Here is a 23916-nt window from a genome sequence, read left to right as displayed (position 1 = left end):
AGAAGAGGACTGGCCACCCCACATAGCCTGGTTCCTCTCTAGGTTTCTTCCTAGGTTTTGGCCTTCCTAGGGAGTTTTTCCTAGCCACCGTGCTTCTACACCTGCATTGCTTGCTGTTTGGGGTTTTAGGCTGGGTTTCTGTACAGCACTTTGAGATATCAGCTGATGTAAGAAGGTGTCAGGATTTGGCCAGGGTTGTTCCGGTCTTTGGTCACTAGATGCCCCCATTGTGCCTTTTGACCTTTTGTTTTCCCTTGATCCCCATTATTATTTGCACCTGTGCCTCGTTTTCCCTGATTGTATTTAAACCCATTGTTTTCCTCAGTTCTTTGCTTTGTTCTTGTTTATTTGTTTTTGAGTATCTTTTGAGGCTTTTTGTGCTATACCTTCCACCTTGTGGATTTACCTTTTTTGTCTTGGAGGATTACCTTTGTTCTTGTGGAATTCCTTTTGAGGTTGTGGAGTTACATGTTTTCCTGAAGAACTTCACTTTTTACTTCATTAAATACACCGTCTCAAGTACTGCTGTGTCTGCCTCATCTTCTGGGTTCTGCCGACTATTCGTGGCTCAGTTGGTTAAGTGACTGTTTCTCACTCCGGAGACCCGGGTTCGTAACCGGGTCCTGACAGAAACACAGAGCCAAAAATGAACCCAGAGGCAGCCAGTTCCCAGGACCTTGTTGCCATGCTGTCCCACCACCAGGAGACTGTCCAACGCCACGAAGCCGCCCTGGTTCAGCAAGAGGCCTTAATTGCTGGACATTCTCATCTTCTGTCGGAGATGCTGACTTCCATAAAGCAGATATCTGATCGACTTACCCCGGCAACAGTTCACGTCCCAGTACCTCAGATTCACGTACCCATGGCAGTTAACCCCCTGGCTGAACCTCGTCTTCCACCTCCCCAACGGTTCTCAGGTGATCCAAGTGCTTGTAAAGGGTTTCTCACCCAATGTTCTCGCTCCTTCGAGCTGCAACCCTCGTCGTTCCCCACCGACCGGTCTAAGATCGCATATATCATCACCCTGCTGTCGGAAAAAGCCCTGGCCTGGGCTACTGCTGTGTGCGATGCCCATAGTTCCTGCTGTGCCAGCTACTCTGCCTTTGCTGAGGAATTCAAACGAGTGTTTCAAGGCCCAAGCAGTGGTCCTGACTCAGCCAAACAGCTCCTGACTCTCTACCAAGGTCAGCGCAGCGTGACGGACTATGCCATCCAGTTCCGCACGGTGGTAGCAGCGAGTGGCTGGAACAACGAGGCGCTCACAGTGTGCTTTCTGAAAGGCCTTTCCGACACTATCCAAGATGAACTGGCCACTCGGGAACCACCGGACAATCTCGAGTCCCTGATCAAGTTGGCCTCACGCATTGACCAGCGTCTAAGAGAGAGAGAACTCAACCGTAGACCTCTAGCCCCTATCAGTCCCAGCTCCGAGTCCCCACCTTTATCCTCGCTGGCTCCACCGGAACCCATGCAGATTGGACGCATCTCCCAGGCTGAGAGAGACCGCCGGATGAGGGAGCGACGCTGTCTATATTGCGGCAAACTGGGCCATTTCCGTTCCACGTGTCCCGGGCTCCAGGGAAACGCTCTGTCCCGTACAGACCGGGGGGGAACTGTAACGGGAAACATAACCTCCTCCCATCCGTCCAACTCCCGTCTGCTCATTCCAGTCACCCTTTCCTGGGACAACCACAAGCTTCACCTTCAAGCCTTGGTAGACTCTGGAGCCGCAGGTAACTTCATGGATGGTGTCTGGGCGAAGGAGAATGGCGTTCCCTCTGAACCTCTAAGTGACCCCATGAGGGTTACTACATTGGATGGAAGCCCTTTGGGATCTGGACTTGTCACTCATGTCACTACCTCCTTGCGACTTTCAGTTTCACAACACCAGGAATTGAAGAACTTTCATTTGATCTCCTGTTCCGAGTTCCCTCTCGTCCTTGGATACCCCTGGCTTCACAGCCATAACCCTCACATCAACTGGTCTGTGGGCACTATCAAGCAGTGGGGTCCTACGTGCCAAGCTACTTGTATTTTCCCGAATTCCCCAAGTTCTACTCCCGGGGACTCAATGCCATAACCGTCCGTAACCGTTACCCGCTACCCCTTATGGCCACAGCCTTCGAGCTGCTCCAGGAAGCAGTTGTTTTCACTAAGCTTGACCTGCGGAACGCATACCATCTTGTGCGGATCAGACCTGGTGACGAGTGGAAGACCGCTTTCAACACGCCTACTGGTCACTATGAATACTTGGTGATGCCCTTCGGCCTGACCAACGCCCCAGCGGTGTTCCAAGCGCTCATAAACGATGTGCTTAGGGATATGCTTAACATATTTGTGTTTGTTTACTTGGATGACATCCTCATCTTTTCGAGCTCTTCAAGAACACACAAAGCATGTCAGACAAGTACTCAAACGCCTCCTAGACAGCCATCTGTACGTTAAGCCGGAAAAATGTGAATTCCATTCATCCCGAGTACCATTCCTGGGATTTGTAGTGGAACCCGGTCGAGTCCAAATGGACCCCAGGAAGGTAGGGGCGGTAGCGGATTAGCCCACCCCCAAATCCGTTAAGGAAGTTCAGCGTTTCCTGGGCTTCACTAACTTTTACCGCAAGTTCATCAAGAACTTCAGCTTGGTGGCAGCCCCTCTCTCAGCTTTAACCAAGGGTGGCAATGCAAGGTTTTTGTGGGGAAGAGAAGCTGAGACGGCCTTCCAAGGACTCAAGCAGCGTGTCCTCTCTGCTCCCATCCTGATACTACCGACTACGGATGAACCGTTTGTGGTGGAGGTAGACGCCTCAGAGGTTGGTGTTGGAGCTGTCCTGTCTCAGAGGGGTGAAGGCAAGAAGCTTCATCCGTGCGCTTTCTTCTCACACCGGCTTACCCCGGCTGAGAGGAACTACGATGTGGGGGATCGTGAACTCCTAGCGGTTAAGATGGCATTGAAGGAATGGAGACACTGGCTCGAGGGGGCTTCTCACCCGTTTCAAGTGCTTACGGTCCACAAAAATCTGGAGTATATCCAACAGGCGAAGCGGTTGAACTCTAGACAAGCTAGATGGTCTCTTTTCTTCAATCGATTCCAGTTTATCCTCACCTATCGGCCCGGGTCGTAGAATCTCAAACCGGATGCCATGTCCCGAGTCTACGCTCCTGCCATTCGAGATGACACGGACATGCCTGTCCTTCCTGCTGCTAAGATCGTGGCTCCGATCTCGTGGCGAGTTGAGGATACCGTGAGACGAGCTCAAGCTATTGAATCGGACCCGAAAGGAGGTCCTGCCAATCGGTTGTTTGTCCCCAAGGCAGTGAGGACTCAGGTCCTTCTGTGGGGGCACTCCTCTCGCCTCACCTGTCACCCGGGCGTAGGTCGCACCTTGGAGTTCATCCACTTCCTCCATCCCATGGCAATACTACTATCCTAGTCATTATCGACAGGTTTTCAAAGGCGGCCAGGTTCGTCCCTCTGACTAAGTTACCTTCTGCCAAGGAAACGGCTGAGTTGGTAATTAATCATGTGTTCCGAATCTTCGGCATTCCTCAAGATATGGTTTCTGACAGAGGTCCCCAGTTCGCCTCTAGGTTTTGGAAGGCCTTCTGCCAACTTATGGGGGCTTCTGCCAGTCTATCTTCAGGGTACCATCCGGAGTCCAACGGCCAAACTGAGAGGATGAATTAAGAGCTGGAAACCACCCTCCGATGTATGACTCGTAACAACCCGTCCACATGGTCGTCCTTCATTGTTTGGGCCGAATACGCGCACAACACCTTGCGCTCCTCCTCCACTGGTATGTCCCCGCACGAGTGGTCCTTCTGTGGCTCAGTTGGTAGAGCATGGCGCTTGTAACGCCAGGGTAGTGGGTTCGATTCCCGGGACCACCCATACGTAGAATGTATGCACACATGACTGTAAGTCGCTTTGGATAAAAGCGTCAGCTAAATGGCATATATTATATTATTATACGAGTGTCAGTTTGGCTATGCCCCTCCATTGTTCCCGGACCAGGAGGCAGAAGTCAGAGTGCCTTCAGCCTTGAAGTTCGTCAGACACTGTCGGCTTATGTGGAGGAAGACCCGTCTTAATCTTATGCGTTCCTCACAGAGGTACCAACAACAAGCCAACAGACGTCGCCGTCCCGGGCCTACCCTGCGCCCCGGCCAGAGAGTCTGGCTCTCCACAAGAGACTTACCACTACGGGTGGAATCTCGCAAGCTGTCCCAAAAATACATCGGTCCCTTTAAGGTTGCCAGGAGAGTTAACCCAGTTTCTTATCGCCTACACTTACCCAGATCCCTTAAGATTAATCCCACGTTTCACATTTCCTTATTAAAACCTGTTGTTTTTTCTCCCCTTGTCCCGACAGACAGACCTCCCCCTCCGCCTCGTGTCATTGGAGGCCAGCCGGCTTATAACGTCCATCGGATACTGGATTCCCGCCGGGTGCAGCGGTCCTGGCAGTATCTGGTGGACTGGGAAGGCTACGGTCCCGAGGAGCGCTCCTGGGTTCCTGCCAAAGACATACTGGACCATGACCTCATTCGTCAGTTCAGGGCCCTCTACCCTGAGAGAGCTGGTAGGAACGTCAGGAGCCGTTCCTAGGGGGGCGATTCTGTCAGGATTTGGCCAGGGTTGTTCCGGTTTTTGGTTCACTAGATGCCCCCATTGTGCCTTTTGACCTTTTGTTTTCCCTTGATCCCCATTATTATTTGCACCTATGCCTCGTTTTCCCTGATTGTATTATAACCCATTGTTTTCCTCAGTTCTTTGCTCTGTGTTTGTATGTTAGCACCCAGCCCTAGTACTCTGTGAACTCTTGTTGATCCCGGTGGACTCTCTTGTGGAATTCAGTTTTTTGTTCTTGTTTGTTTGTTTTTGAGTATCTTTTGAGGCTTTTTGTGCTATACCTTCCACCTTGTGGATTTACCTTTTTGTCTTGGAGGATTACCTTTGTTCTTGTGGAATTCCTTTTGAGGATGTTGAGTTACATGTTTTCCTGAAGAACTTCACTTTTTACTTCATTAAATACACTGTCTCAAGTACTGCTGTGTCTGCCTCATCTTCTGGGTTCTGCCGACTATTCGTGGCTCAGTTGGTTAAGTGACTGGTTCTCACTCCGGAGACACGGGTTCGTAACCGAGTCCTGACAGAAGGGCTATATAAATAAATGTGATTTGATTTGATTGAACAAAAAATAAACTGAATGGAGCAATGCGAATGCAAAATCCTTGAGGAAAACCGGGTTCAGTTTGTGATTTATCCACCTTTCAGCAGGACAATAATCTAAAACAAAAGTCCAAATCTACACTGGAGCTGCTTACCAAGAAGACAGTGAATAGCCGAGTTAGAGTTTTGACTTGAATCGACCTGAAAATGGTTCTCTAACGATGATCAACAACCAATTTGACAGAGTTTTAAGAATTTTGAAAATAATAGGAAAATATTGCACAATCCAGGTGTGGAAAGCTCTTGGACACTTACCCAGAAAGACTCACAGCTATAATCTCTGCCAAAGATGCCTCTACAAAATATTGACTCAGGGTTGTGAATACTTATGTAAATTAGATTTCTGTATTTCATTTTCAATAAATTTGCAAATCTTTTCACTTTGTCGCTACGGGGGTCTGTAGATTGGTGAGAAAAAAAGTAATCCACTTTGAATTCAGGCTGCCTGTAACACAATGTGGAATAAAATAAATATCTTCTGAAGGCTCCCACACGTTCCTTAGAGACCGACCTCATATGACCTGATATAGTAGTTTAATTATTCCATGCGTTTATAGTTCAATTCTCACAGCTACACAGGGCGTCAATGTGCTTCTCCGTTTCGAAGCTTAGCTGTCAACATTTTGCTGATGTCACCCGTAGATGATATGCAGCATCCACTAATTGATTCATTAATCATCTCTTAAGAACATGAAATTCAGACAGTATGTCAGGTATGCAGATCAAGTCATCAAACGTTCTGTAACGTTCAGCACTGTACGCTGTCTATTTCAGAGGCTGCGTCCCAATTGGCACACCGGTCCCTTTATAGGGCTCTACTTTTGACCAGGATCCATAGAAGTCTGGTCAAAAGTAGTGCAGTGGACAGGGAGCCATTTGGGATGTATACTGAGATTCCATCCACAGCATCATTAACATTAACACTAGATAAAGGCATCAAAAAAAGCCTTCTATATGCAAATTAGTACAGTTTAGAAAGGAAAGGGGGCAACAGCATCAGCTTCATCATCACAAACTATCCCATTGCTGACCACTTAGAGCTAGTTAGGGGGATCTGTAAACCTTGAGGAAAACCAAACCCATACATCCCTCTAGCTAGTATCAGGTATGAAGGTAAGACCCAGATGCAGACAATGGTTGAATAATGCAACAGGGACAATAGACAGGTCAAGGAAGGCAGGCTCAAGGTCAGGCAGAGTAGTCATGCAGGTGGGTTCAGAGTCAGGACAGGCAAGGGTCAAAACCAGGAGGGTGAGAAAAAGAGAGACTGGGAAAAGCAGGGTGTGCTGAGAACAAAAACGCTGGTTGACTTGTCAAACAAGACAAACTGGCAACAGACAAACAGAGAACACAGGTATAAATACACGGGCGACACCTGGAGGGGGTTGGAGACAATCACACAGACAGGGGAAAAAGATCAGGGTGTGACAGTACCCCCCTCTAGGGGCGCCACCTGGCATCCTTCCTGGACGCATACCTGGTTGACCGGGGTGCCGGTGGTGGAAGTCGGCAATGAGGGTCCAGGATCTCTCCTCCGGGCCATAACCTTCCCAGTCAACCAGGTACTGGAAACCCCTACCCCATGGTTGAACACTCAGGAGGCGTCTCAATGTGTATGTCGGAAGGCCATCGATGAAAAGGGGGGTTACGGGACTCCACCCGGAGTGGCAGGTCCCAGGTGGTTCGACATTCCCTCTGCCTGAGACGATATCGTGGAGCAAGGGTCTGGTGATGATCCGCTTGTCGCCGATACCTGGAAGTGGTCTTCACCCGAGCGGCCCGGGGAAAAGCAGAAGCTGATATCCCAAGGCACACTTGAAGGGCGAGAGACCCGTGGCAGAGCAAGGAAGGGTTTTGCGAGCGTTCTCAACCCATACCAGTTGCAGACTCCAGGTGGTAGGGTTGGCGGAGACGAGGCAGCGAAAAGTCGTCTCCTTTCCCCCTTCTGATGACCAGGTGGCGAATCGCATCTCTGCATGTCTGGCAGACATATCAGTGTGGATGACGGATCACCACCTCAAGCTGAACCTCGGCAAGACGGAGCTGCTCTTCCTCCCGGGGAAGGACTGCCCGTTCCATGATCTCGCCATCACGGTTGACAACTCCATTGTGTCCTCCTCCCAGAGCGCTAAGAACCTTGGCGTGATCCTGGACAACACCCTGTCGTTCTCAACTAACATCAAGGCGGTGGCCCGTTCCTGTAGGTTCATGCTCTACAACATCCGCAGAGTACGACCCTGCCTCACACAGGAAGCGGCGCAGGTCCTAATCCAGGCACTTGTCATCTCCCGTCTGGACTACTGCAACTCGCTGTTGGCCGGGCTCCCTGCCTGTGCCATTAAACCCCTACAACTCATCCAGAACGCCGCAGCCCGTCTGGTGTTCAACCTTCCCAAGTTCTCTCACGTCACCCCGCTCCTCCGCTCTCTCCACTGGCTTCCAGTTGAAGCTCGCATCTGCTACAAGACCATGGTGCTTGCCTACGGAGCTGTGAGGGGAACGGCACCTCAGTACCTCCAGGCTCTGATCAGGCCCTACACCCAAACAAGGGCACTGCGTTCATCCACCTCTGGCCTGCTCGCCTCCCTACCACTGAGGAAGTACAGTTCCCGCTCAGCCCAGTCAAAACTGTTCGCTGCTCTGGCCCCCAATGGTGGAACAAACTCCCTCACGACGCCAGGACAGCGGAGTCAATCACCACCTTCCGGAGACACCTGAAACCCCACCTCTTTAAGGAATACCTAGGATAGGATAAAGTAATCCTTCTCACCCCCCCCCTTAAAAGATTTAGATGCACTATTGTAAAGTGGCTGTTCCACTCGATGTCATAAGGTGAATGCACCAATTTGTAAGTCGCTCTGGATAAGACTTAAATGTAAAAATGTAAATGTCTCTAAGTCCTGGTTGGCTCGCCCCTTACTGGCTGTTGGACTGGAGGTGGAATCTTGAGGACTGGCTGGCCGATGACCCAATGAGAGTGCAATGAGAGTCTTGAACGCATTCAAGAACCGGGTCGAGAACTGAAGACCCCGGTCAGAGACCATGTCCACCGGGAGTCCGCTGATCCGGAAGACGTTCTGCACCTTAAGCTGGGTCGTCTCCTTGGCCGAGGGACATTTGGGGAGAGGAATGTTGTGGGCGGCTTTGTAAAACCGGTTGACCACAGTCAGGATGGCAATGTTGACGAAATCCGGGGATATGGGACCAGGGACGGTGAGGGACAGGCTGTGGTTGGAGAAGACCAGCCGTGGAGTCTTGTTCTGTGCGCAGACCGTGCAGGCAGCAACAAATAAGGCAACATCCGGAGTCATAGTAGGCCACCAAAAGCGTTGTTGCACGAAGGCCAGGGACTGACGAGAGCCTGGGTGACAGGAACGAGGTGGGAAGGATGGTCTCGGGCTCAGTGGGGTTATAGCGGCAAGACAGGGGATCCGGATTGACGTATTAGAACCCGACCGGTAGGAGAGGGAAAAGTTGAACCAGGTAAACAGCAGGGCCCATTTCACCTGCCTGAAGTTGAAGCGCATGATGGTGCAGAGATTCTCCAGGTTTTCGTGGTCGGTCCACACAATGAACGGATGTTCCGCCCCTTCTAACCAGTGCCTCCATTCCTCCAATGACATCTTCACTGGTGAGGCGGTGGGAGAAGAAGGCGCAGGGATGCAGTTTAAGGTCCAGGGCAGAACGTTGGGACAGAACAGCCGACGGGTAGGGAAGGAGTAGGGAAGGAGCAGTGGTGAAGCGGTGTTTAAGGTCCCGGAATGCCAGAGGACCACGTGAACGGAACCTTGGTAGAGGTGAGTGCAAACAGGGGGGAAGCCAGGGTGCTGTAACCCCTAATAAAGCAACGATAAAATCTCACCTTCTCGGGATCCAACTGGACAATCCCAGCAGAGATGATGTAGCCCAGAAAGGGAATAGTGGAGTGATGAAACTCGCACATTTCCGCCTTAACTGGTTCTCCAGAAGGCGCTGGAGAACCTGCCAGACGTGGAGCATGTGTTCTTGTGGGGAGCAGGAGACGATGAGGATGTCATCAATGTAAAGCCCAGCTCTGTGGAGTATAACCCTAACCTTAACCCTCTAATTTTCTTTCTCTCTCTCTTCTCTCGGAGAACCTGAGCCCGAGGACCATGTCTCAGGACTACCTGGCCTGATGGCTCCTTGCTGTCCCCAGTCCACCTGCTGCTGCTCCAGTTTCAACTCTTCAGCCTGCGGCTATAGAACCCTGACCTGTTCACCGGAAGTGCTACCTGTCCCAGACCTGCTGTTTTCGACTATCTCTCTCTCTCTCTCTACCGCACCTGCTCTCTCGAACTCGACTATGAAAAGCCAACTGACATTTACTCCTGAGGTGCTGACCTGTTGCACCCTCTACAACCCCTGTGATTATTATTATTTGACCCTGCTGGTCATCTATGAACGTTTGAACAACTTGGCCATGTTCTGTTATAATCTCCACCCAGCACAGCCAAAAGAGGATTGGATAATCATTTCTTCCTACGTTCCTGCCTTTTGAGGGAGTTTTTACAAGTGTAATGATCGTTGTTGGAAGGATGGTCGGACCAAGATGCAGCGTTGGGTAGATGAATCATTCTTATTTATGATAACCGGCACAAAACAAGAGTAACAAAACGAAACGTACAGCTTTGTAGGGCTAAAAAGTAACCCCCCCTGTTCCGCACGAGGATCCGCCAACTTCGGTGGTGCCTCTGGTGCGGGGATCGTCGCCGGAAGTGCCGGACCGTGGATCGTCGCCGGGGACTCCGGACCGTGGCTCATCGCCGGAGGTACCGGACCGTAGATCGTCGCCGGCGGAACCTCACCGTAGATCGTTGCAGGGGACACTGGAGGCTCCGGGACTCGGATCATCACTAGAGGCTTCGGGACTCGGATCATCACTGGAGACCGTCGATAGGAGGCTCCGGACTGCAGACCGTCGCTGGAGGCTCTGGACTGCAGGCCGTTGCTGGAGGCTCTGGACTGCAGACCGTCGCTGGAGGCTCTGGACTGCAGACCGTCGCTGGAGGCTCCGGACTGGGAACCGTCTCTGGAGGCTCTGTACTGCAGACCGTCGCTGGAGGCTCCGGACTGGGAACCGTCTCTGGAGGCTCTGGACTGCAGACTGTCTCTGGAGGCTCTGGACTGCAGACCGTCGCTGGAGGCTCCGGACTGGGAACCGTCTCTGGAGGCTCTGTATTGCAGACCGTTGCTGGAGGCTCCGGACTGGGAACCGTCTCTGGAGGCTCTGGTCTGCAGACCGTCTCTGGAGGCTCTGGACTGCATACCGTCTCTGGGGGCTCCGGACTGGGAACCGTCTCTGGAGGCTCTGTACTGCAGACCGTTGCTGGAGGCTCCGGACTGGGAACCGTCTCTGGAGGCTCTGTACTGCAGACCGTTGCTGGAGGCTCCGGGACTGGGAACTGTCTCTGGAGGCTCTGGTCTGCAGACTGTCTCTGGAGGCTCTGGACTGCATACCGTCTCTGGGGGCTCCGGACTGGGAACCGTCTCTGGAGGCTCTGTACTGCAGACCGTTGCTGGAGGCTCCGGACTGGGAACCGTCTCTGGAGGCTCTGTACTGCAGACCGTTGCTGGAGGCTCCGGACTGGGAACCGTCTCTGGAGGCTCTGGTCTGCAGACTGTCTCTGGAGGCTCTGGACTGCAGACCGTCTCTGGAGGCTCTGGACTGCAGACCGTTGCTGGAGGCTCCGGACTGGGAACCGTCTCTGGAGGCTCTGGTCTGCAGACTGTCTCTGGAGGCTCTGGACTGCAGACCGTCTCTGGAGGCTCTGGACTGCAGACCGTCTCTGGAGGCTCTGGACTGCAGACCGTCGCTGGAGGCTCTGGACTGCAGACTGTCTCTGGAGGCTCCGGACTGGGAACCGTCTCTGGAGGCTCTGTACTGCAGACCGTCGCTGGAGGCTCCGGACTGGGAACCGTCTCTGGAGGCTCTGGACTGCAGACTGTCTCTGGAGGCTCTGGACTGTAGACCGTCTCTGGAGGCGTAACTCTGGAGGCGTAACATAACTAATATCCCTACAGGTGTAGACTAGAACATAACTAATATCCCTACAGGTGTAGACTAGATGAACTAATATCCCTACAGGTATAGACTAGAACATAACTAATATCCCTACAGGTGTAGACTAGAACATAACTAATATCCCTACAGGTGTAGACTAGATGAACTAATATCCCTACAGGTATAGACTAGAACATAACTAATATCCCTACAGGTGGAAACTAGAACATAACTAGCATAGTGTACCTAGCATATGAACATCATTATCCGACTCAAATAAGATTCCCTTAAGGTTGCTCTGATGTTCAAATGCATGTATTTTAAAATATCGCCATTGATCCGTCCAAAATGATTATTTAATTATATCATTATTTAATTACGATCATGGAAATAAGAGAGGAGAGATGGTATCAACCTGTCTGTTAGTCAGGGGACTCCATGATAAACCATCTCTCCTGTCCTCCAGGTGTAGGGAGAGGTAGAGATGTTACAGCACTAATGACATCTTTAATGGTGGTAAGGTGAATTCCAGGACAGCCAAGTGATATGATGCTGACCTAATCAATGTGACCAAACTGAAGTGTAACTGGTTCCTGACCATATACTTCCTCAGCCTTCCGCTCCTGATATAACGTAATTACTCAACAGAAAACATATATTAATAAAATGACTGTAACTACAGAATAGATTCAGGCTATGCAACGGGATGTGGAACGTTAGGTTGCTGAATGCTTGTGGACGAGTATTTCTGATACGACCAAAGCACACACACTGTAACTATATACTGTCTGTCTGTCTGTCTGTCTGTCTGTCTGTCTGTCTGTCTGTCTGTCTGTCTGTCTGTCTGTCTGTCTGTCTGTCTGTCTGTCTGTCTGTCTGTCTGTCTGTCTGTCTGTCTGTCTGTCTGTCTGTCTGTCTGTCTGTCTGTCTGTCTGTCTGTCTGTCTGTCTGTCTGTCTGTCTGTCTGTCTGTCTGTCTGTCTGTCTGTCTGTCTGTCTGTCTAGGCAGGCAGTATATAGTTACAGTGTGTGTGCAGACAGGCCTGCCTGACTGACAGACACAGTCGATCTGTCTGCCTGCCTCTCTCCCTGTCTGCCTGCATGTCTGTCTGCATGTCTGTCTGACCGTTTGTTGGTCTGTCTGTCTGACCCTCTGTTGGTCCGTCCGTCCGTCCGTCTGTCTGTCTGTCTGCCTGCCTGTCTGTCTATCTGTCTGTCAGCTGAGATGGCAGTGACTTAGATCATCAAAACTAAAATGGAATTTCTTATTTTGACTCCGTCTCTCTCTCTCTCTCTCTCTCTCTCTCTCTCTCTCTCTCTCTCTCATCGGTCTGACAGAGACAGGAAGCTAGCTGAGAATCCGTGTGTGCTCATGTGTATTGTGTGCGTGCGTGCGTCTGACTGTGTGTGTTTAATAAAGCCTGAACGGTGCTAAGCTTTAGTAGGGTGCTGAGTCAGCATAGCTCCAGTCTGAATCACTGACCATGACTGAAACACATCCCAGCCAGCCTGATGCAGTATGAGTGTGTGTCCCAAACCGCCCCTGCCTCCACTCTCTCTCTCTCTCTCTCTCTCTCTCTCTCTCTCTCTCTCTCTCTCTCTCTCTCTCTCTCTCTCTCTCTCTCTCTCTCTCACACACTCACACACACACACACACACACACACACACACACACACACACACACACACACACACACACACACACACACACACACACACACACACACACACACACACACACACACACACTGCAGTGGGCTGGGATGTGGGTTAGGGAGGTGCGCTGTTTTGCATGATTCTGAGAGAGATAAAGCAATGAGGCTAGGGAGAGCACTATGAGGCTATGGAGAGCACTATGAGGCTATGGAGAGCACTATGAGGCCAGTGAGAGCACTATGAGGCCAGGGAGAGCACTATGAGGCCAGGGAGAGCACTATGAGGCTAGAGAGAGCACTATGAGAATAGGGAGAGCACTATGAGGCTATGGAGAGTACTATGAGGCTAGGGAGAGCACTATGAGACTTGGGAGAGCACTATGAGACTTGGGAGAGCACTATGAGGCTAAGTGGAGCAGTATGAGGCTAGGGAGAGCACTATGAGGCTAAGTGGAGAACTATGAGGCTAGGGAGAGCACTATGAGACTAGGGAGAGCACTATGAGACTTGGGAGAGCAATATGAGGCTAGGGGAGCACTTTGAGACTAGGGGAGCACTATGAGGCTAGGTGGAGCACTATTAGGCTAGGTGGAGAACTATGAGGCTAGGGAGAGCACTATGAGGCTAGGGGGAGCACTATGAGGCTAGGGGAGCACTATGAGGATAGGGGGAGCAATATGAGGCTAGGGAGAGCACTATGAAGCTAAGTGGAGAACTATGAGGCTAGGGAGAGAACTATGACCCTAAGTGGAGCACTATGAGGCTGGGGGAGAACTATGAGGCTAGGGAGAGAACTATGAGGCTAGGAGAGACCTATGACGCTAAGGGGAGCACTGTGAGGCTAGGGAAAGAACAATGAGGCTAATTGGAGAACTATGAGGCTAGGGAGAGAACTATGACCCTAAGTGGAGCACTATGAGGCTGGGGGGAGAACTATGAGGCTAGGGAGAGAACTATGAGGCTAGGGAGAGAACTATGACGCTAAGGGGAGCACTATGAGGCTAGGGAGAGCACTATGAGGCTAGGGAGAGAACTATGAGGCTAGGGAGAGAACTATGAGGCTAGGGGGAGCACTATGAGGCTAGGGGAGCACTATGAGGATAGGGGGAGCAATATGAGGCTAGGGAGAGCACTATGAGGCTAAGTGGAGCACTATGAGACTAGGGAGAGCACTATGAAGCTAAGTGGAGAACTATGAGGATAGGGGGAGCAATATGAGGCTAGGGAGAGCACTATGAGGCTAAGTGGAGCACTATGAGGCTAGGGAGAGCACTATGAGGCTAAGTGGAGCACTATGAGACTAGGGAGAGCACTATGAGGCTAGGTGAGCTCTATGAGTCTAGTGGGAGAGCTATGAGGCTAAGTGGAGAGCACTATGAGGCTAAGTGGAGAGCACTATGAGGCTTAGTGGAGCACTATGAGGCTAGGGGGAGCACTGTGAGGCTAGGGAAAGAACAATGAGGCTAATTGGAGAACTATGAGGCTAGGGAGAGAACTATGACCCTAAGTGGAGCACTATGAGGCTGGGGGGAGAACTATGAGGCTAGGGAGAGAACTATGAGGCTAGGGAGAGAACTATGACGCTAAGGGGAGCACTATGAGGCTGGGGGGAGCACTATGAGGCTAGGTAGAGAACTATGAGGCTAGGGAGAGCACTATGAGGCTAGGGAGAGAACTATGAGGCTAGGGAGAGAACTATGAGGCTAGGGGGAGCACTATGAGGCTAGGGAGAGCACTATGAGGCTAGGGAGAGAACTATGAGGCTAGGGAGAGAACCATGAGGCTAGGGGGAGCACTATGAGGCTAGGGAGAGCACTATGAGGCTAGGTGGAGCACTACGAGGCTAGGGAGAGCACTATGAGGCTAGGGAGAGCACTATGAATCTAGGGAGAGCACTATGAGGCTAGGGAGAGCACTATGATTCTAGGGAGAGCACTATGATTCTAGGGAGAGCACTATGATTCTAGGGAGAGGACTATGAGGCTAGGGAGAGCACTATGAGGCTAGGTAGAGCACTATGATTCTAGGGAGAGCACTATGATTCCAGGGAGAGCACTACGATTCTATGGAGAGCACTATGATTCTAGGGAGAGCACTATGATTCTAGGGAGAGCACTATGATTCTAGGGAGAGCACTATGATTCTAGGGAGAGCACTATGATTCTAGGGGGAGCACTGTGAGGTTAGGGGGAGCGCTATGAGGCTAGGGGGAGCACTATGATTCTAGGGAGAGCACTATGAGACTAGGGAGAGCGCTATGAGGCTAGGGAGAGCACTATGATTCTAGGGAGAGCACTATGAGACTAGGGAGAGCACTATGAGACTAGGGAGAGCGCTATGAGGCTCGGGAGAGCAGTATGATTCTAGGGGGAGCACTATGAAGCTAAGGGGAGCACTATGATGCTAGGGAGAGAACTATGAGACAAAGGAGAGCAGTATGCTTTTTTTGTGACAAGGTCAGGAGTTTCTTTGTTCTGTTTTCATCATCGCTGCTCTGTTTTATTTACTAACATTACTGCTAAATCTAAACAAGTACTGTAGATTAGGACACATTCTGCCTTTGTTACACAGAAAGTGGAGGAGGCAGGGTGGGAGAGTGTGGTTGGGAGGGACTTAGACAGGATTAACAAAACAGAGACACGTCCATTTTACCACGCCAGCCAATCCCAAGTCTCTAAATTCATTGTGTAGATAAATCTGTCAGACACACACACACACACACATATGCGCACACACGGTAGCACGCACACACACGGTAGCATGCTCACACACACACACGCACACGCACACGCACACACACACACACACACACACACACACACACACACACACACACACACACACACACACACACACACACACACACACACACACACACACACACACACACACACACACACACACACACACACACACACACACACACATACATGGTAGCATGAACACACACACACACACACACACACACACACACACACACACACACACACACACACACACACACACACACACACACACACACACACACACACACGCATACATGGTAGCATGAACACACACACACACGGTAGGATGCACACACACAAACAAACACACACACAGGTTGAATCTGGCAACATCATGTAATGCTTCCAGCCAGTGAACTCACATGCTCTCAGAGTCCTAATTATATATTGCCCTGGCAGACAGAGAGAGATTGTGTGTGTATTGTATGTGATAGTTGGCTACTAAACGAGTTGGAAAAAGTGGGTTTGGTGTCAGTTTGTATCAGTTTGGTGTCAGAATGATATCTAATTGACTGATGGACGGTGACTTGCTGGTGACTCTTGTCCAGTTACAATATGTTTAAACAGTGAGGTACCATCACCAAAGTGACATTCTGAAATCAACCCTAACGAGCCTTTGAGATGAACCAGAATCACTGCCCAGCCATCCCGAGTTCATCGGGCCAGTCAATTTCACATTCCTGCAGGATTTTTATAGCATGACAAATTCGTGATGGTACCTGCCCATTGAACCATATTGCAAATGCACGTGCACTTGCAATATGATTCTATAGTGAAAAAACATCACCAAATGGACATGATGAAATCAACACAATTAGTGATGGAATGGTTCAACTATCACTGCTCGGCCATCCTGTGTTCATCAGGCCAGTCAATTTTGCATTTCTGCAGGATTTTTGAGCATGTCAAATTTCTTATGGCATTTGGCCCCCCCAAAAAGTGACTTTTGACTTTGACTTTTGACTTCCTATTAAATCATATTGTAAATGGACAAATCATATTCCTTATGCACAAGTAAAAAAATATATAAAAAATAATGATAATAAAATACAACTAAAGTATGTTGATACAGTTCTTATACGTGTGTAATTGACACAAAATTCGAAAGAATTTCGAAAAACGGTCCAGAAAGCACTTTTTTAAGGGTCTGTGAAGTTTTTGACAAAATTTTGACATTTTTGACTTTTGACTTTTGACTTCCTATGAAATCATATTGGAATTGGACAAAACATATTCCTTATGCGCATGTAAAAAAAAAAAAAAAATATGATAATAAAATTGGACAAAAGTATATTCATACAGTTCTTACACATGTGTAATTGACAAAAAAATTGAAAGAATTTCGAAAAACGGTCCAGAAAGCACTTTTTTAAGGGGTGATAAGTTTTTGACAAAAAAATAATTTTTTCAAAATTTTGCTTTTGGAGGTTGACTTGGGTTACATTTCCAATATGAAAAACCATGGTGGAGCGGATTCGCCACCTGTTGAATTTTTAAAGTGTTACAACTGGCAATTGCCATATGGCATTTGCAATACACTTTGCATGAATCAACGCCGAATTGGGTGGTATTGGACAATGTGTATATGGTTTGTCCGATGCCAATGACTTCCCATTCATTTTTGTCCAATACAGGGGGGTCTTCCCTTACATAGGATGCCACCTTTCCAACAAGTCTGTTAATCAAATTTCTGCCCTGCTAGAGCTGCCCTGGTCAACTGTAAGTGCTGTAATTGTGAAGTGGAAACGTCTAGGAGCATCAACGGCTCAGCCGCGAAAGTGGTAGGCCACACAAACTCACAGAATGTGACTCTGAGTGCTGAAGTCCGTACCGTGTTAAAATCATCTGTCCTCAGTTGCAACACCCACAACCCAGTTCCAAACTGTATCTGGAAGCAAAGTCAGCACAATAACTGTTCGTCTGGAGCTTAATAAAATGAGTTTCCATAAGATCACCATGCACGATGCCAAACGCTGGAGTGGTTTTAAAACTCGCAGCTATTGGGCTATAAACCATCTGGCAGTCTAATGGACGAATCAGGGTTTGGGCGGATGCTACCTGCTCCAATGCATAGTGCCAACTGTAAAGTTTGGTGGAGGAGGAATAATGGTCTGGGTCTGTTTTTCATGGTTCGAGCCCCTTAGTTCCAGTGAAGGGAAATCTTAACGCTACAGCATACAATGACATTCTAGACGATTCTGTGTTCCAACTTTGTGTTAACAGTTTGGGGAAAGCCCTTTCCTGTTTCAGCATGACAACGCCCTCATGCACAAATCGATGTCCATACAGAAATAGTTTGTCGAGATCGGTGTGGAAGAACTTGACTGGCCTGCACAGAGCCCTGACCTCAACACCTCAACTCAATTCACTGTGTACTGTCCTCGACTCATTCCCTGTTTACTCCTCAGCATTCACTGTGTACTGTCCTCGACTCATTCCCTGTTTACTCCTCAGCATTCACTGCGTACTGTCCTCGACTCATTCCCTGTTTACTCCTCAGCATTCACTGTGTACTGTCCTCGACTCATTCCCTGTTTACTCCTCAGCATTCACTGTGTACTGTCCTCGACTCATTCCCTGTTTACTCCTCAGCATTCACTGTGTACTGTCCTCGACTCATTCCCTGTTTACTCCTCAGCATTCACTGTGTACTGTCCTCGACTCATTCCCTGTTTACTCCTCAGCATTCACTGTGTACTGTCCTCGACTCATTCCCTGTTTACTCCTCAGCATTCACTGTGTACTGTCCTCGACTCATTCCCTGTTTACTCCTCAGCATTCACTGTGTACTGTCCTCGACTCATTCCCTGTTTACTCCTCAGCATTCACTGCGTACTGTCCTCGACTCATTCCCTGTTTACTCCTCAGCATTCACTGCGTACTGTCCTCGACTCATTCCCTGTTTACTCCTCAGCATTCACTGCGTACTGTCCTTGACTCATTCCCTGTTTACTCCTCAGCATTCACTGCGTACTGTCCTCGACTCATTCCCTGTTTACTCCTCAGCATTCACTGTGTACTGTCCTCGACTCATTCCCTGTTTACTCCTCAGCATTCACTGTGTACTGTCCTCAACTCATTCCCTGTTTACTCCTCAGCATTCACTGTGTACTGTCCTCGACTCATTCCCTGTTTACTCCTCAGCATTCACTGTGTACTGTCCTCGACTCATTCCCTGTTTACTCCTCAGCATTCACTGCGTACTGTCCTCGACTCATTCCCTGTTTACTCCTCAGCATTCACTGCGTACTGTCCTCGACTCATTCCCTGTTTACTCCTCAGCATTCACTGCGTACTGTCCTCGACTCATTCCCTGTTTACTCCTCAGCATTCACTGCGTACTGTCCTCGACTCATTCCCTGTTTACTCCTCAGCATTCACTGTGTACTGTCCTCGACTCATTCCCTGTTTACTCCTCAGCATTCACTGCGTACTGTCCTCGACTCATTCCCTGTTTACTCCTCAGCATTCACTGCGTACTGTCCTCGACTCATTCCCTGTTTACTCCTCAGCATTCACTGCGTACTGTCCTCGACTCATTCCCTGTTTACTCCTCAGCATTCACTGTGTACTGTCCTCGACTCATTCCCTGTTTACTCCTCAGCATTCACTGTGTACTGTCCTCGACTCATTCCCTGTTTACTCCTCAGCATTCACTGTGTACTGTCCTCGACTCATTCCCTGTTTACTCCTCAGCATTCACTGTGTACTGTCCTCTACTCATTCCCTGTTTACTCCTCAGCATTCACTGTGTACTGTCCTCGACTCATTCCCTGTTTACTCCTCAGCATTCACTGTGTACTGTCCTCGACTCATTCCCTGTTTACTCCTCAGCATTCACTGTGTACTGTCCTCGACTCATTCCCTGTTTACTCCTCAGCATTCACTGTGTACTGTCCTCGACTCATTCCCTGTTTACTCCTCAGCATTCACTGTGTACTGTCCTCGACTCATTCCCTGTTTACTCCTCAGCATTCACTGTGTACTGTCCTCGACTCATTCCCTGTTTACTCCTCAGCATTCACTGCGTACTGTCCTCGACTCATTCCCTGTTTACTCCTCAGCATTCACTGCGTACTGTCCTCGACTCATTCCCTGTTTACTCCTCAGCATTCACTGTGTACTGTCCTCGACTCATTCCCTGTTTACTCCTCAGCATTCACTGTGTACTGTCCTCGACTCATTCCCTGTTTACTCCTCAGCATTCACTGTGTACTGTCCTCGACTCATTCCCTGTTTACTCCTCAGCATTCACTGTGTACTGTCCTCGACTCATTCCCTGTTTACTCCTCAGCATTCACTGCGTACTGTCCTCGACTCATTCCCTGTTTACTCCTCAGCATTCACTGCGTACTGTCCTCGACTCATTCCCTGTTTACTCCTCAGCATTCACTGCGTACTGTCCTCGACTCATTCCCTGTTTACTCCTCAGCATTCACTGTGTACTGTCCTCGACTCATTCCCTGTTTACTCCTCAGCATTCACTGCGTACTGTCCTCGACTCATTCCCTGTTTACTCCTCAGCATTCACTGCGTACTGTCCTCGACTCATTCCCTGTTTACTCCTCAGCATTCACTGTGTACTGTCCTCGACTCATTCCCTGTTTACTCCTCAGCATTCACTGCGTACTGTCCTCGACTCATTCCCTGTTTACTCCTCAGCATTCACTGTGTACTGTCCTCGACTCATTCCCTGTTTACTCCTCAGCATTCACTGTGTACTGTCCTCGACTCATTCCCTGTTTACTCCTCAGCATTCACTGTGTACTGTCCTTGACTCATTCCCTGTTTACTCCTCAGCATTCACTGTGTACTGTCCTCGACTCATTCCCTGTTTACTCCTCAACATTCACTGTGTACTGTCCTCGACTCATTCCCTGTTTACTCCTCAGCATTCACTGCGTACTGTCCTCGACTCATTCCCTGTTTACTCCTCAGCATTCACTGTGTACTGTCCTCGACTCATTCCCTGTTTACTCCTCAGCATTCAGTCAAACGTCCTACTACTCTTGCCAGTAAGTCAGACAGATCACAACTCATAGCTCAGCACAGCTTTACAGAGAGTTGTGTAGCGTGTGTGTGTGTGTGTGTGTGTGTGTGTGTGTGTGTGTGTGTGTGTGTGTGTGTGTGTGTATACATACACACTTTAGTCAGTCAGAGAGTCTGAGTGATACCAGCTCAGCACAGCTTTACAGGGAGTTGTGTAGCGTGTGTGTGTGCGTGTGCGTGTGCGTGTGCGTGTGCGTGTACTCTAGTCAGTCAGACAGTCTGAGTGATCCCAGCTCAGCACAGCTTTACAGGGAGTTGTGTAGCGTGTCCGTGTGTGTGTGCGTGTGCATGTACTCTAGTCAGTCAGACAGTCTGAGTGATCCCAGCTCAGCACAGCTTTACAGGGAGTTGTGTAGCGTGTGCGTGTGCGTGTGCGTGTGCATGTACTCTAGTCAGTCAGACAGTCTGAGTGATCCCAGCTCAGCACAGCTTTACAGGGAGTTGTGTAGCGTGTCCGTGTCCGTGTGTGTGTGCGTGTGCGTGTGCGTGTGCGTGTACTCTAGTCAGTCAGACAGTCTGAGTGATCCCAGCTCAGCACAGCTTTACAGGGAGTTGTGTAGCGTGTCCGTGTGCGTGTGCGTGTGCGTTTGCGTGTGCGTGTACTCTAGTCAGTCAGACAGTCTGAGTGATCCCAGCTCAGCACAGCTTTACAGGGAGTTGTGTAGCGTGTCCGTGTAGCGTGTGCGTGTGCGTGTACTCTAGTCAGTCAGACAGTCTGAGTGATCCCAGCTCAGCACAGCTTTACAGGGAGTTGTGTAGCGTGTCCGTGTTGCTTGTCCGTGTGCGTGTACTCTAGTCAGTCAGACAGTCTGAGTGATCCCAGCTCAGCACAGCTTTACAGGGAGTTGTGTAGCGTGTCCGTGTGCGTGTGCGTGTGCGTGTACTCTAGTCAGTCAGACAGTCTGAGTGATCCCAGCTCAGCACAGCTTTACAGGGAGGAAGTTAGAGATTTCCGACATGGCCAGTGTTTGTTTCCTGGAATTCTTAAGCCGCTATCGTGTTACTGCTACTGGAACAGCTCAATGAGTATGATATGATATGTGGTTGTCTATCCTACCTTAGTTGTAATGTAATGACTGATATGTGGTTGTCTGTCCTCCCTTAGTTATAATATAATGACTGATATGTGGTTGTCTGTCCTACCTTAGTTATAATATAATGACTGTAAAATACACATTAACACAAGAACATACTGTAAAATATACACGTTAATAAAACACATACATACTGTAAAATACACATTAACACAAGTACATACTGTAAAATACACATTAACACAAGTACATACTGTAAAATATACACGTTAATAAAACACATACATACTGTAAAATACACATTAACACAAGTACATACTGTAAAATACACATTAACACAAGTACATACTGTAAAATACACACTAAAACAAGTGCATACTGTAAAATACACATAAACACAAGAACATACTGTAAAATACACATTAACACAAGTACATACTGTAAAATACACATTAACACAAGTACATACTGTAAAATACACATTAACACAAGTACATACTGTAAAATACACATTAACACAAGTAGATACTGTAAAATACACACATGAATAAAACACGTACATACTGTAAAATACACATTGACATGCAAGTCGGGCACCAATGTACAAAATGGTGTTAAATAGATGAATGGGTGAACAGTGGAAAAGCCCTGAAGCTTTACAGAGATAAAAGGCTGCTGGGTGCGTGGCCTATCTATTTACAGTACACTGCACCTTGGGCCAGTAAACAAGTCAATGTGTCCTTTGTTGAACCCCAGTGACTGTTGGAGATTGGTTAATATACAAACTATATGAATTAAAACTGAAGAAAAATATAAACGCAACATGCAACAATTTCAACCAGTTCATATAAGGAAATCAGTCAATTGAAATAATTAATTAGGCACTAATCTATGGATTTATCTATGGATCTATGGAACTATGGATTTCACATGACTGGGCAGGGGTGCAGCCATGGTTGTCATAGGCCCACCCACTTGGGAGCCAGGCCCTACTGGGGAGCCAATCAGAATGAGTTTTTCCCCACAAAAGGGCTTTATTAGAGACAGAAACTCTCCTCAGTTTCATCATCTGTCTGGGTGGCTGGTCTCAGACGATAAAGAAGCCGGATGTGGAGGTCTTGGGCTGGCATGGTTACACGTGGTCTGTGGTTGTGAGGCCGGTTGGACGTACTGAAAAATTCTCTAAAATAACGTTGGAGGCGGCTTATGGTAGAAAAATGAACATTAAATTATCTGGCAACAGCTCTGGTGGACATTGAGACATCTGTGGCATTGTTTTTTGTGACAAAACTGAAGATTTTAGAGTGGCCTTTTATTGTCCCCAGCACAAGGTGCACCTGTGTAATGATCGTGCTGTTTAATCACATTCTTGATATGCCACACCTGTCAATTGGATGGATTAACTTGAGAAAAAAATAAATGCTCACTAACAGGGGTGTAAACAAATTTGTGCACAAAAATTGAGAGAGAAAAGATTTTCGTTCATTTTGGAATATTTCTGGTTGTTACGGTTTTCTTCCTGGGAAGGAGAGGAGGACCAAAATGCAGCGTGGTTATGGTTGGACATCTTTAATAAAGATGATAACGTGAACAATATACATATACAAAATAAGAAAACGTGGAAAAACCGAAACAGTCCCAACTGGTGCAAAACACAGAGACAGGAAACAATCACCCACGAAATACCCAAAGAAATGGCTGCCTAAATATGGTTCCCAATCAGAGACAACGATAAACACCTGCCTCTGATTGAGAACCACTCTAGGCAACCATAGACTTACCTAGAATACTACATTGAACACAACCCCATCAATCTACAAAACCCCTAGACAAGACAAACACATAATCACCCATGTCACACCCTGGCCTAACCACAATAATAAAGAAAACACAGAATACTAAGGCCAGGGCGTGACAGTACCCCCCCAAAAGTGCGGACTCCCGGCCGCACACCTAAACCCATAGGGGAGGGTCTGGGTGGGCGTCTGTCCGCGGTGGCGGCTCTGGTGCGGGACGTGGACCCCACCCCACAATAGTCTTAGTCCGCTTACTTAGCGTCCTTTGAGTGGCGACCCTCACCGCCGACCTTGTCCTAGTAACCCTAACAAAGGGCCCACCTGGACTGAGGGGTACCTCATTACTCAT

At 48.9% G+C, this 23916-nt stretch overlaps 1 protein-coding gene across 1 annotated transcript in view; it reads left to right on the top strand.

The window, feature by feature from the left end:
* The first annotated feature begins 8987 nt into the window (after nucleotides 1-8987).
* Nucleotides 8988-23916, top strand: part of LOC127915974 (salivary glue protein Sgs-4-like) — a 71224-nt gene continuing 56295 nt past the window's right edge. Inside the window, exons 1-3 of the mRNA XM_052497066.1 lie at nucleotides 8988-9023; nucleotides 9193-9267; nucleotides 9915-10016. Of these exons, the coding sequence (XP_052353026.1) occupies nucleotides 8988-9023; nucleotides 9193-9267; nucleotides 9915-10016 (213 nt within the window). The remainder of the gene's footprint in view (nucleotides 9024-9192; nucleotides 9268-9914; nucleotides 10017-23916) is intronic.

Source organism: Oncorhynchus keta, chromosome 3 (assembly GCF_023373465.1).
Source record: "Oncorhynchus keta strain PuntledgeMale-10-30-2019 chromosome 3, Oket_V2, whole genome shotgun sequence".
Lineage (NCBI taxonomy): Eukaryota > Metazoa > Chordata > Actinopteri > Salmoniformes > Salmonidae > Oncorhynchus > Oncorhynchus keta.
Note: the sequence above shows the minus strand (reverse complement) of the source record. Positions and strands in the feature narration are given on the sequence as shown.